Raw genomic sequence first — 13252 nt, 5'->3', positions numbered from 1 at the left:
TTTCACTTTCATCAAGAGGCTTTTTAGCTCCTCTTCACTTTCTGCCATAACGGTGGTGTCATCGGCATATCTGAGGTTATTGATATTTCTCCCGGCAATCTTGATTCCAGCTTGTGTTTCTTCCAGTCCAGCGTTTCTCATGATGTACTCTGCATATAAGTTAAGTAAGCAGGGTGACAATATACAGCCTTGACGTACTCCTTTTCCTCTTTGGAATCAGTCTGTTGTTCCATGTCCAGTTCTAACTGTTGCTTCCTGACCTGCATACAGATTCCTCAAGAGGCAGGTCAGGTGGCCTGGTATTCCCATCTCTTTCAGAATTTTCCACAGTTTATTGTGATCCACACAGTCAAAGGCTTTGGCATAGTCAATAAAGCGGAAATAGATGTTTTCTTGGAACTCTTGCTTTTTCCATGATCCAGTGGATGTTGGCAGTTTTTATCCTGGTGACATATTAAGTGGCCAAACCATGAATGCATATGTTTAAGGCTTATCTGGAAATCATAAAGATCATGACAGTGAAAAGTGAAAGTATTAGTCCCTCAGTCATGTCTGACTCTTTGAGACTACATGGGCTATAGCCCACCAGACTCCTCTCTCCATGGTATTCTCCAGGCAAGAACACTAGAGTGAGTTGCCATTTTCTTCTCCAGGGGAACTTCTTGACCCAGAGATGAAACCCCAAGTCTCCTGCATAACTGCTTATTTCATTTACATATTTAAATGCTATTGTTTTAAAAAGTAGTCTGTACTACAAAGAAGTATAAAATAAAAAGAAAGCATTTGTCTTTTCCTCAGTTCAGTTCAGTTCAGTTGCTCAGTTGTGTCCGACTCTTTGTGACCCCATGAATCACAGCACCCAGACCTCCCTGTCCATCACCAACTCCCAGAGTTTATGCAAACTCATGTCCATCAAGTTGGTGATGCCATCCAGCCATCTTATCCTCTGTTTTCCCCTTCTTCTCCGCCCACAATCCCTCCCAGGATCAGAGTCTTTTCCAATGAGTCAACTCTTCACATGAGGTGGCCAAAGTATTGGAGTTTCAGCTTCAGCATCAGTCCTTCCAATGAACACCCAAGACTGATCTCCTTTAGAATGGACTGGTTGGACCTCCTTGCAGTTCAAGTGACTCTCAAGAGTCTTCTCCAACACCACACTTCAAAAGCATCAATTCTCTGGCGCTCAGCTTTCTTCACAGTCCAACTCTTACATCCATACATGACCACTGGGAAAACCATAGCCTTGGCTAGACAGACCTTTGTTGGGAAAGTAATGTCTCTGCTTTTGAATATGCTATCTAGGTTGGTCATAACTTTTCTTCCAATGAGTAAGTGTCTTTTAATTTCATGGCTGAAATCACCATCTTCAGTGATTTTGGAGCCCCCCAAAATAAAGTCTGACACTGTTTCTACTGTTTCCCCATCTATTTCCCATGAAGTGATGGGACTGGATGCCATGATCTTAGTTCTGAATGTTGAGCTTTAAGCCAGCTTTTTTGCTCTCCTCTTTCACTTTCAACAAGAGGCTTTTTAGTTCCTCTTCACTTTCTGCCTTAAGGGTGGTATCATCTGCATATCTGAGGTATTGACTCCCGGCAGTCTTGATTCCAGCTTGTGCTTCTTCCAGCCCAGCGTTTCTCATGATGTACTCTGCATATAAGTTAAATAAGCAGGGTGACAATATACAGCCTTGACGTACTCCTTTTCCTATTTGGAACCAGTCTGTCGTTCCATGTCCAGTTCTAAATGTTACTTCCTGACCTGCATACAGATTTCTCAAGAGGCAGGTCAGGTGGTCTGGTATTCCCATCTCTCTCAGAATTGTCCACAGTTTATTGTGATCCACACAGTTAAAGGCTTTGGCATAGTCAATAAAGCAGAAATAGATGTTTTTCTGGAACTCCCTTGCTTTTTTGATGATCCAGCAGATGTTGGTAATTTGATCTCTGGTTCCTCTGTCTTTTCTAAAACCAGCTTGAACATCCGCAAGTTCACAGTTCATGTATTGCTGAATCCTGGCTTGGAGAATTTTGAGCATTACTTCGCTAGCATGTGAGATGAGTGCAGTTGTGTCATAGTTTGAGCTTTATTTGGCATTGTCTTTCTTAGGGATTGTAATGGAAACTGACCTTTTCCAGTCCTGTGACCACTGTTGAGTTTTCCAAATTTGTTGGCATATTGAGTGCAGCACTTTCACAGCATCATCTTTCAGGATTTGAAATAGATCAACTGGAATTCCATCACCTCCACTAGCTTTGTCTTTTCCTAGTTATAAGCAAATTTAAAACTATTTACTGAGGTACTTTATATCTTTTTAAGTATGAAAAATATTTTATATTTTCTCCTCCAAAGTTTACAAATATTTTCCTTAATGTATACCATGTTGGGGAGGGGGAGAAAGATTTTGGAAACAAATTTTTATAATTTAATAGAAAATATATTTTGGAGAAGCGAATGAAAAGAGAATGAAAGCTAGTCTATTATATCAAAATATAAGTCTAGCACAAATCAGTGTTAAAGAGAATTTAATCAACTTGGTTTTATTACAGCAAATTGAATATCTGCCCATCATTAATTTGTAGAAGATACAGAGTCAAGTAAGCTTCCTGATGTGTATTAACTGAATTATCTCTTCTTGTAAGCTGGTGCAAAGATATCCTTGAAAGCACACAGGAATAAGGCAATGTTCTGATTATGTCAGTAATGTTTCCTAAAAGGCATTATGAGTCTTATTATAAACATTTTCAAATAAAGATTGAGTATCAATGTGCAGAAAAGAGCTGTGACTCAAAAAAGTAAAACCTGTGTAAAGACTTCAGAAGTTTTTCACTTATTTTTTTGCCAGTTGAGTCTTCATTAATGTATCAAACACTACTAAAAGCATTCTAATGAATCTCAATAGCTAATGAAGTCATTACCGAGAATATAGCTTCATGATCCTGTTCTGGAAAGAGGGAAAATGAATGAAGAAAGGGGAACTGCAAAGCTCTAGTTTAGGAAGTTGATAGAATACCCACAGAAGTGTTTAAGAATGAATTTAAAAGAGTCTTTAAAATGAAAGAAGTTCTATATCAGGTAAAAGCCTGATCATAACTTTCCCCAAATATTCTTGTGCCTACTCTAAAAAAATGATGACTGCTCAGTATTGTACCCATTTTAGAGTAGAGTATCATTTAGCTTGGAAGATCTGGTGCCTAAGGCAATTATCCAGGTACATCATCATCTTCTTGTCCTTAATTTTTGTCATCAGTTGACCTCCTGTCATTCCCTGGAGTCTTTCTATGTTGATGCATGAAGCTTTCCTTTATCCAACTTCTGCCTTTATCACAGTTAACTTCGGAATTCATAAGAACAATTCTCTTAATTGCCTAACCTAAACATTATTGAATCCCAACAGCCTTTTAACTCATTTCCACAATCATACAAGTGACCCCTTATCTCTTGGAAGTGCCCCACCTCTTAAATTTTAAATCCCTGTATATTTATTTATGACTAAAATCTTTTATATTTTCAATTCTTTTTTTCCTTTCCTTTCCCCACATGTATTCTTCAAATATATTATGACACTCATCCCTCAAATAACCCTTTTTATAGACTTTCTAATGTAGCTTCCTGGAATCTTAGATTGAATTATTTTTCCCATTTCATCCAGTGTCTGTGAAGTCTGTTCCTTTCATTGCCTCTACCATGCTAACCACCTCAGCCTGTACATTGGAACAGTCCAATTATGTTTCTTCATTTTTTGTATTCAGGTAAAAATGGCTGGAAGGCATCAGTGATTTGTAAATTTATGCTGATTTTAATTCTGTGGCATCCAGCTTTAGCAGTTCTCTCAAGTGCTTGCTTTTTCTCTCATTACCTACAAAAGATTTCAACTTCATCAGCTATAGAGCTTCCTATGCAAATGCCACCTCTGACCTTTCCTCCACAGCAAGTCATTCACTTTATCCCAAAGGAATTTTAGTCCTTCAAGCTTGAATTTGTTTCACTTCTCTTGCACTATTTATAAAATTCTGTGTGCATGCGTGCTAAGTCACTTCAGTTGTATCACAACTCTGCAACCCTATGGACTGTAGCCCACCTGGCTCCTCTGTCCACAGGATTCTCCAGGCAAGAATAATGGAATGGGTTGCCATGCCCTCCACCAGGGGATCTTTCCAACCCAGGGATCAAACCCACATCTCTTAAGTCGCCTGCATTAGCAAGCAGGTTCTTTACCACTGGCACCACCTGGGAAGCCCATAAGATTCTACATATCCTATATTTATCATTTCATTTTCTACTGTCTCAAGATTAGGTTCCTATTTTGCTGTTAATAATGCCTCTGTTTTTGCTCTTAGTCTTGAAATGAGTAATGCAAGACCTCTGTGCTAGGCAGAATTATGGCCCACAAGAAGATACCATACCCTGATCCTTAGGACTATGAATAGGATAAGATACGGGAGTGGGTAGCTATCCTCTTCTCCAGGGGATCTTCTCAACCCAGGTCTCCTGCATTGCAGGCAAATTCTTTACCATCTGAGCCACGGAGGATGTCCACTGTTGGGGTTAGAGATGGAATTTCCTCTTTCCCCATTAGTTCCTTTTGGCTGGCAATTAAAATAGCATAAGACAGATTGACAGAAGAAAATCTAATTACATGTACAAAGGGAATCCACATAAGTATGAAGAATTCCAAAGACATCAAGGCAGATACACCGTAACTTAGGTTCTTTAGGTTATTTTTTCTTGTTTCTTGAGGTATGCATGTATTGCTATGAACTTTCCCCTTAGCACTGTTATACAGTCTCCCACAGGTTTTGGGTTGTTGGGTTTTCATCTTCATTCGTTTCTATGCATATTTTGATTTCTTTTTTGATTTCTTCTGTGATTTATTGGTTAGTCAGCAGCGTATTGTTCAGCCTCCATAGGTTGGAATTTTTAATAGTTTTTCTCCTGTAATTGAGATCTAATCTTACTGCATTGTGGTCAGAAAAGATGCTTGGAATGATTTCAACTTTTTTGAATTTACCAAGTCTAGATTTATGGCCCAGGATGTGATCTATCCTGGAGAAGGTTCCCTGTGCACTTGAGAAAAAGGTGAAATTCATTGTTTTGGGGTGAAATGTTCTATAGGTATCAATTAGGTCTAACTGGTCTATTGTATCATTTAAAGTTTGTGTTTCCTTGTTAATTTTCTGTTTAGTTGATCTATCCATAGGTGTGAGTGGGGTATTAAAGCCTCCCACTATTATTGTGTTATTGTTGATTTCCCCTTTCATACTTGTTAGCATTTGTCTTACATATTGCGGTGCTCCTATGTTGGGTGCATATATATTTATAATTGTTATATCTTCTTCTTGGATTGATCCTTTGATCATTATGTAGTATCTGTCTTTGTCTCTTTTCACAGCCTTTGTTTTAAAGTCTATTTTATCTGATATGAGTATTGCTACTCCTGCTTTCTTTTGGTCTCTATTTGCATGGAATATCTTTTTCCAGCCCTTCACTTTCAGTCTGTATGTGTCCCTTGTTGTGAGGTGGGTCTCTTGTAGACAACATATATAGGGGTCTTGTTTTTGTATCCATTCAGCCAGTCTTTGTCTTTTGGTTGTGGCATTCAACCCATTTATGTTTAAGGCAATTATTGATAAGTATGATCCTATTGCCATTTACTTCATTGTTTTGGGTTCAAGTTTATACACCCTTTTTGTGTTTCCTGTCTAGAGAAGATTCTTTAGCATTTTTTGGAGAGCTGGTTTGATGGTGCTGAATTCTCTCAGCTTTTGCTTGTCTGTAAAGCTTTTGATTTCTCCTTCATATTTGAATGAGATCCTCTGGGCTGTAGGTTATTTTCTTTTATCACTTTAACTATGTCCTGCCATTCCCTCCTGGCCTGAGGAGTTTCTGTTGAAAGATCAGCTGTTATCCTAATGGGAATCCCCTTGTGTGTTATTCCCCCCCCCCCCCCCCCCCGCTGCTTTTAGTATTTGTTCTTTGTGTTTGATCTTTGTTAATTTGATTACTATATGTCTTGAGGTGTTTTGCCTTGGGTTTATCTTGTTTGGGACTCTCTGGATTTCTTGGACTTGGGTGATTATTTCCTTCCCCATTTTAGGAAAGTTTTCAACTATTATCTCCTCAAGTATTTTCTCATGGTCTTTCATTTTGTCTTCTTCTTCTGGGACTCCTATGATTTGAATGTTGGGGCATTGAACACTGTCCTGGAGGTCTCTGAGACTGTCATCATATCTTTTAATTCATTTTTATTTTTTCCTCTCTGATTGATTCATTTCTACCATTCTATCTTCTACTTCACTAATCCTCAGTTCAGTTCAGTTCAGTCACTATCGTGTCTGACTCTTTGCGACCCCATGGATCGCAGCACACCAGGCCTCCCTGTCCATCACCATCTCCCGGAGTTCACTCAGACTCACGTCCATCGGTGATGCCATCCAGCCATCTCATCCTGGGTCGTCTCCTTCTCCTCCTGCCCCCAATCCCTGCCAGCATCAGAGTCTTTTCCAATGAGTCAAATCTTCGCATGAGGTGGCCAAAGTACTGGAGCTTCAGCTTTAGCATCATTCCTTCCAAAGAAATCCCAGGGCTGATCTCCTTCAGAACGGATTGGTTGGATCCCCTTGCAGTCCAAGGGACTCACAAGAGTCTTCTCCAACACCATAGTTCAAAAGCATCAATTCTTCGGTGCTCAGCCTTCTTTACAGTCCAATTCTCATATCCATACATGACCACAGGAAAAACCATAGCCTTGACTAGATGGACCTTAGTCAGCAAAGTAATATCTCTGCTTTTGAATATACTATCTAGGTTGGTCATAACTTTTCTTCCAAGGAGTAAGTGTCTTTTAATTTCATGGCTGCAGTCACCATCTGCAGTGATTTTGGAGCCCAAAAATATAAAGTCTGACACTGTTTCCACTGTTTCCCCATCTATTTCCCATGCAGTGATGGGACCAGATGCCATGATCTTCGTTTTCTGAATGTTAAGCTTTAAGCCAACTTTTTCACTCCCCTCTTTCACTTTCATCAAGAGGCTTTTTAGCTCCTCTTCACTTTCTGCCATAAGGGTGGTGTCATCTGCATATCTGAGGTTATTGATATTTCTCCCAGCAATCTTGATTCCAGCTTGTGTTTCTTCCAGTCCAGCGTTTCTCATGATGAACTCTGCATAGAAGTTAAATAACCAGGGTGACAATATACAGCCTTGACGTACTCCTTTTCCTATTTGGAATCAGTCTGTTGTTCCATGTCCAGTTCTAACTGTTGCTTCCTGACCTGCATACAGATTTCTCAAGAGGCAGGTCAGGTGGTCTGGTATTCCCATCTCTTTCAGAATTTTCCACAGTTTATTGTGATCCACACAGTCAAAGGCTTTGGCATAGTCAGTAAAGCAGAAATAGATGTTTTTCTGGAACTCTCTTGCTGTTTTGATGATCCAGTGGATGTTGGCAATTTGATCTCTGGTTCCTCTGACTTTTCTAAAACCTGCTTGAACATCAGGGAGTTCACGGTTCATGTATTGCTGAAGCCTGGCTTGGAGAATTTTGAGCATTACTTTACTAGCATATGAGATCCTATCTTCTACTATTTGTTGCCTCCAGAGTGTTTTTGATCTCATTTATTGCATTATTCATTATATATTGACTCATTTATTTCTTCCAGGTCCTTGTTAAACCTTTCTTGCATCTTCTCAATCCTTGTCTCCAGGCTATTTATCTGTGATTCCATTTTGATTTCAAGATTTTAGATCATTTTCACTGTCATTATTTGGAATTCTTTATCAGGTAGATTCCCTATCTCCTCCTCTTTTGTTTGGTTTGGTGGGCATTTATCCTGTTCCTTTACCTGCTGGGTATTCCTCTGTCTCTTCATCTTGTTTATATTGCTGAGTTTGGGGTGGCCTTTCTCTATTCTGGCAGTTTGTGGAGTTGTCTTTATTGTGAAGTTTCCTTGCTGTGGGTGGGGTTTTACAGGTGGCTTGTCAAGATTTCTTGGTTAGGAAAGCTTGTGTCGCTATTCTGGTGGGTGGAGCTGGATTTCTTCTCTCTGGAGTGCAATGAAGTGTCCAGTAATGGGTTATGAGATGTCAATGGTTTTGGTGTAACTTTGGGCAGCCTGTATATTGGAGCTCAGGGCTGTGTTCCTGTGTTGCTGGAGAATTTGTGTGATATGTCTTGCTCTGGAACTTGTTGGCCCTTGGGTGGTGCTTGGTTTCAGTGTAGGTGTGGAGGCGTTTGATGAGCTCCTGTCAATTAATGTTCCCTGGAGTCAGGAGTTCTCTGGTGTTCTCAGGATTTGGACTTTAGCCTCCTGCTTCTAGTTTTCAGTCTTATTTTTACAGTAGTCTCAAGACTTCTCCTTCTATACAGCACCGTTGATAAAACATCTAGGTTAAAGATGAAAAGTTTCTCCACAGTGAGGGACACCCAGAGAGCTTCACAGAGTTACATGGAGAAGAGAATAGGGAGGAGGGAGCTAGAGGTGACCCGAATAAGATGAGGTGGAATCAATAGAGGAGAGAGTAAGCTAGCCAGTAATCACTTCCTTTTGTGCACCCCGCAACTGGACCACTCAGAGATGTTCATGGAGTTATACAGAGAGGAGAAGAGGGAGGAAGGAGACAGAGGTGGCCAGGAGGATAAAAGCGGGGAATCAAAAGGAGAGAGACAGATCCAGCCAGTAATCAGTTCCCGAAGTGTTCTCCACCTTCTGGAACACACAGAGATTCACAGAGTTGGGTAAAGAAGAGAGGGGGTAGGGTGGAGACAGAGGCAACCTGGTGGAGAAAAAGGAGAGTCAAAAGGGGGAGAGAGCAGTCAAGCCAGTAATCTCGTTCCCAAGTAAAAATGGGTACTGAAGATTGGGTTCTTAAAGGTACAAAATTGATAACAAATACCAAAAAGCAAAGATTAAAAATCTAGAGTAGAGTTTGGAATTTCAAAAATACAATATTAGAGAAAAGAAGAAAAAAAGTCACAAAAGTTATAATATATATATATATATATATGAAGTTTGCTTTAAAAAATAGGGTCTTTGTTTTTTTGCAAAGTAATAATAGGTTATAAAAGTGAAAATTAAAGGAGTAATAGAGGACTTAAAAATTTTAAAAATTAAAAAAAAAAGAATGATCATAAAAATAGTAAAACTATATCTAGGACTTTCTCTGGTGTTGTTGTGGGTATTGTGGGGTCAGTTCATTTTTGGATAGTTCCTTGGTCCGGCTTATATTTCTCAAGATCTATAGGCCCCTTCCTATGTAGTCGTACTAACAACAGGGTTTTAATCTATTGCACCTGTCCCTTCCAAGGCAGTTCCTTCTGTTTTAGCTTCTTCTGTTTGCTGGTCTCTTCAGTGTCTCATTTCCGCCCTGACACAAAGGGGGTGGTGGTGGACACTTGTTTTAGGCTCACTTGTTCAGGCGCACTGTGGGGAGAGAGGGACGCTGCAAAGAAATAACGTTGGCGTGTGCTCGCAGTGCCTCAGCCACACTGGGCCTGCCCCCACTCACAGTGCGTGTGCCCTCCCTGCCCACACTGCTCAGGCTCTAGGTTGCTCCACTGGGAACCATCCGAGGTTGGCCCTGGGCTGCACACACCTCCCAGGTCTAAGCCGCTCAGGTTCAGGCACTTGGGTTGTTCTCAGAGGCGCAGACTTGGTTGGGCCTGCGTTTTGTGCCCTTCCCAGGTCCGAGCAGCTCAGGTGATGAGGTGTTTGGTGAGTGTGGTCGCTGCGACTTATTGCCTTCCCTGTCCCCGCCGCTCGGTTTTCTGGGTGTACAACTGGCACACCTCAAGCGGATGTTGACTGTCTAGAACCCCAAGAAGTTTAGTTAGCAAAGAAGCCTGCTTGCAGTTTGGTAGATAATGTTTCTCTGGGGCTGCGACTGCCCCTTTCCGGCTCTGGCTGCCTGTTACCAGAGGGGGATGGTCTGCAGCCGGCTAGTTATGTTCAGTCCTTTGTTCTGTGCCCCAGCCTGGCGGTGTCTTAGGGTTTTTCGTGTTGTAGCTATCCCACAGTCTGGTTTGCTAGCCCAAGTTAGTTCGCTCAGATTGCCCTCGGGGCATTCAGGCCAGATCCCTACTCTAAGCAATGCAGCCCGCGCCCCCCTACCCAGCCCCCGCTTATTAGTGGCGGGTGCAGGCGTCTTCGCTGCTTCTCTGCTGGGGCAGTTACCATTGGGCTCGTAATCTGTGGGTTTTAATTATTTATTTATTTTTCCTCCCTGTTATGTTGCCCTCTGTGCTTCCAAGCCTCGCCACAGACTCAGCAGTGAGAGTGTTTCCTGGTGTTTGGAAACTTCTCTCTTTTTAAGACTCCCTTCCTGGGATGGAGCTCCATCCCTCCCTCTTTTGTCTCTTTTTGTCTTTTATATGTTTTCCAACCTCCTTTCAAAGACAATGGGCTGCTTTTCTGGGTGGCTGATGTCCTCTGCCAGCATTCAGAAGTTGTTTTGTGGAATTTACTCAGCATTTAAATGTTCTTTTGATGAATTGTGGGGGAGAAAGTGGTCTCCCCGTCCTATTCCTCCACCATCTTAGGACCACCCCCCTCTCATGGGTCTTTAAATGCAGAAGCAGAAAAGAAAGTCAAGAGACTCAAAGAAGAAGGAAGATTTGACACGACATTGCTGACTTGAAAATGAGAGGAGTCATGTAGGAAGAGTGAAAAGGAAATGAATTCTTTAGCAATCTTGGAAAGAGGACCCCAAGACCTGAATGAGAACCATGGCCATGGTTAACACCTTATTAATTGTTGGGTACACCAGGATTTTAAATGCATTAACTCATTTAGTCCTTCACTAAATCCTATGAGTTGAATTATTCCCTTTTAAAAGATGAAGAAAATGAGGTAGAGAGAACTTAAGTAATGTTCAAAATCATGTAGTCAATAAATTGCAGACTTTCTAGACTTAGGCCTCTCTTCCACTCACCAAATCCACATTTCTGAGTATACCTAAATACAAATATATGTATAATAATATATATTTCATTTATATATTCATATACCTTTATTTCTCTTTACCTTCTATAAGTGTCTCATAATTATACCTTATTTATCTTTGTTTCAAGCATCTAGGGATAGTGGCAAACATTATAGTATATAACTCTTGAATGAATGAATATTAATGAAATAATTCTCCTAAAGCCTATGGCATTTCTCAGGTTTGCCTACGTAATCTGGTTCACATTTCTCTAACATAGTAAGAGTTTATTGGTCTGCTGATGGCACCCCACACCAGTACTCTTGCCTGGACAATCCCATGGGTGGAGGAGCGTGGTAGGCTGCAGTCTATGGGGTCGCGAAGAGTGACTTCACTTTTACTTTTCACTTTCATGCATTTGAGAAGGAAATGGCAACTCACTCCAGTGTTCTTGCCTGGAGAATCCCAGGAATGGGGGAGCCTGGTGGGCTGCCGTCTGTGGGGACGCACAGAGTCGGACACGACTGAAGTGACTTAGCAGCAGTAGCAGCAGCAGGGCTACCATAGCAAAATAGCACATATTCGGTTATTTAAGCAACAGAAATTTGTTTTCTCAAGTCGTGGAGAGTAGAAGTCCAAGATGAAGATGTTTTTAGGATTGGCTTCCCTTGAGGCCTTTCTCCTTGGTTTGAAGATGGCTACCTTCTCACTGTGTCCTCACATAACCTTTGTTTTATGTGTGTGTGTCATTGATGTCCCCTCATGTTCTTATAAGGACACCTCTAAAAGACTTTTCTCCAAATACAGTCTCATTCTAAGGTACTGTGGGTTAGTATTTCAGCATGTGAGTTTGTGGAGTACTGTCCACAGATAGAGTCCTAGATAGAGCTTGGATTTAGTGAGGCTTAAGTACAAATTCTGCAAATCATGTCAGAGTCTGGTTTAGATGCCACTTTGGGAATCTAAGCCAGTGTTTTTAAGAATTCTCAGTTACAGCTAATAGAAAACTTAGAAATATTAGCCAAAGATGAATATTATTTAATGATATAATAAAATTTTATGCAGTAAGTGGAACTTTATCTTTCTCTCATTTGTATGTATCTATTTTGAAGACATCTAATTATAGTTACAGTTTAATTGATTGTTATGGTTTTAGCTGTGTAAAAGTATCTCCTTCTGTTACCTTCCTTTGTTCTTAGGGCTCAAGAAATACATAAAAGACACTATGAAGAAAAGTTTGTTAATGATATGATTGCCTTTGAGAAAGCTTGTGAAAGACTTCAAGATGCTAGAACAAAAGCTGCAATTGTGAAAAAGAAGTTAGTCACTAAGGTTCCTGATAGAATGACAAAGTGAACTGAAGCCAGATCACATTCTGTGGTCATTTTGAATTATGGCCATTGTTTAGTTAAAGGACTTTGAAATAATACTGTGAAAGAAAAAGTACTCTATGTCACAAGATTGATTTGTAAATATATCTTCTAAAATATAAAGAATAATTAAAATGTATATCTTCTTGATCATAATTTAACTTAAATCAAGTTGACTTGGCACACCTAAAGATTCCTTATATATCTAGATACCCAGGGAACGATGAAAGCTGACTTAATTTATTTCAGGAATTATTGCAAAGCCATTACTTTTATTGTTTCATATTATGAGTTCAGCAATTTGTAATCTATTTACAGCTTCTGTGGCAAACTTTGAATAGTTTTTGTGGTCCCAACTGTTGACTTTTATTGAGACACTGTGTTCATTGATCAGTTTCATAGCCTGCTTTCATATATTTAATTATATTTCATGTTTATTTTATTAAAACGTTCTTTTTTCAAAATAAAAGTTTCACCATTATATCGGTGACTTGTGTTCTTATAAGAATTCAGAAAATATAAATTGAAAAGGAAAATTAAATATTTGTAATAACTTCCTAGAAGACTGTAAGATTTTGTATATTTACTTTTGTTGTGTTAGCCTTCACTTATATAGGGAACAGAGGAGAGAGTTAAGAGAAAGGACACATATAATCAAGTAACTGTGATTATAAAGTATCCAGAAATGGTATATAATCATTTTAAGTCTATGTAATATATCAAGATTGCCGGGAGAAATATCAATAACCTCAGATATGCAGATGACACCACCCTTATGGCAGAAAGTGAAGAGGAACTAAAAAGCCTCTTGATGAAAGTGAAAGAAGAGAGTGAAAAAGTTGGCTTAAAGCTCAACATTCAGAAAATGAAGATCATGGCATCCGGTCCCATCACTTCATAGCAAATAGATGGGGAAACAGTGGAAACAGTGTCAGACTTTATATTTTTGGGCTCCAAAATCA

At 39.9% G+C, this 13252-nt stretch overlaps 1 protein-coding gene across 1 annotated transcript in view; it reads left to right on the top strand.

Annotated features, from left to right (window-relative positions):
• The window catches only part of LRRIQ3 (leucine rich repeats and IQ motif containing 3), a 204074-nt gene extending 191386 nt beyond the window's left edge, over positions 1–12688 (top strand). Inside the window, exon 8 of the mRNA XM_005678463.3 lies at positions 12120–12688. Coding sequence (XP_005678520.2) covers positions 12120–12276 — 157 coding nt within the window. The 3' untranslated portion in view covers positions 12277–12688. The remainder of the gene's footprint in view (positions 1–12119) is intronic.

The sequence above is a fragment of the Capra hircus genome, chromosome 3, assembly GCF_001704415.2.
Source record: "Capra hircus breed San Clemente chromosome 3, ASM170441v1, whole genome shotgun sequence".
NCBI classification, from domain to species: domain Eukaryota; kingdom Metazoa; phylum Chordata; class Mammalia; order Artiodactyla; family Bovidae; genus Capra; species Capra hircus.
Note: the sequence above shows the minus strand (reverse complement) of the source record. Positions and strands in the feature narration are given on the sequence as shown.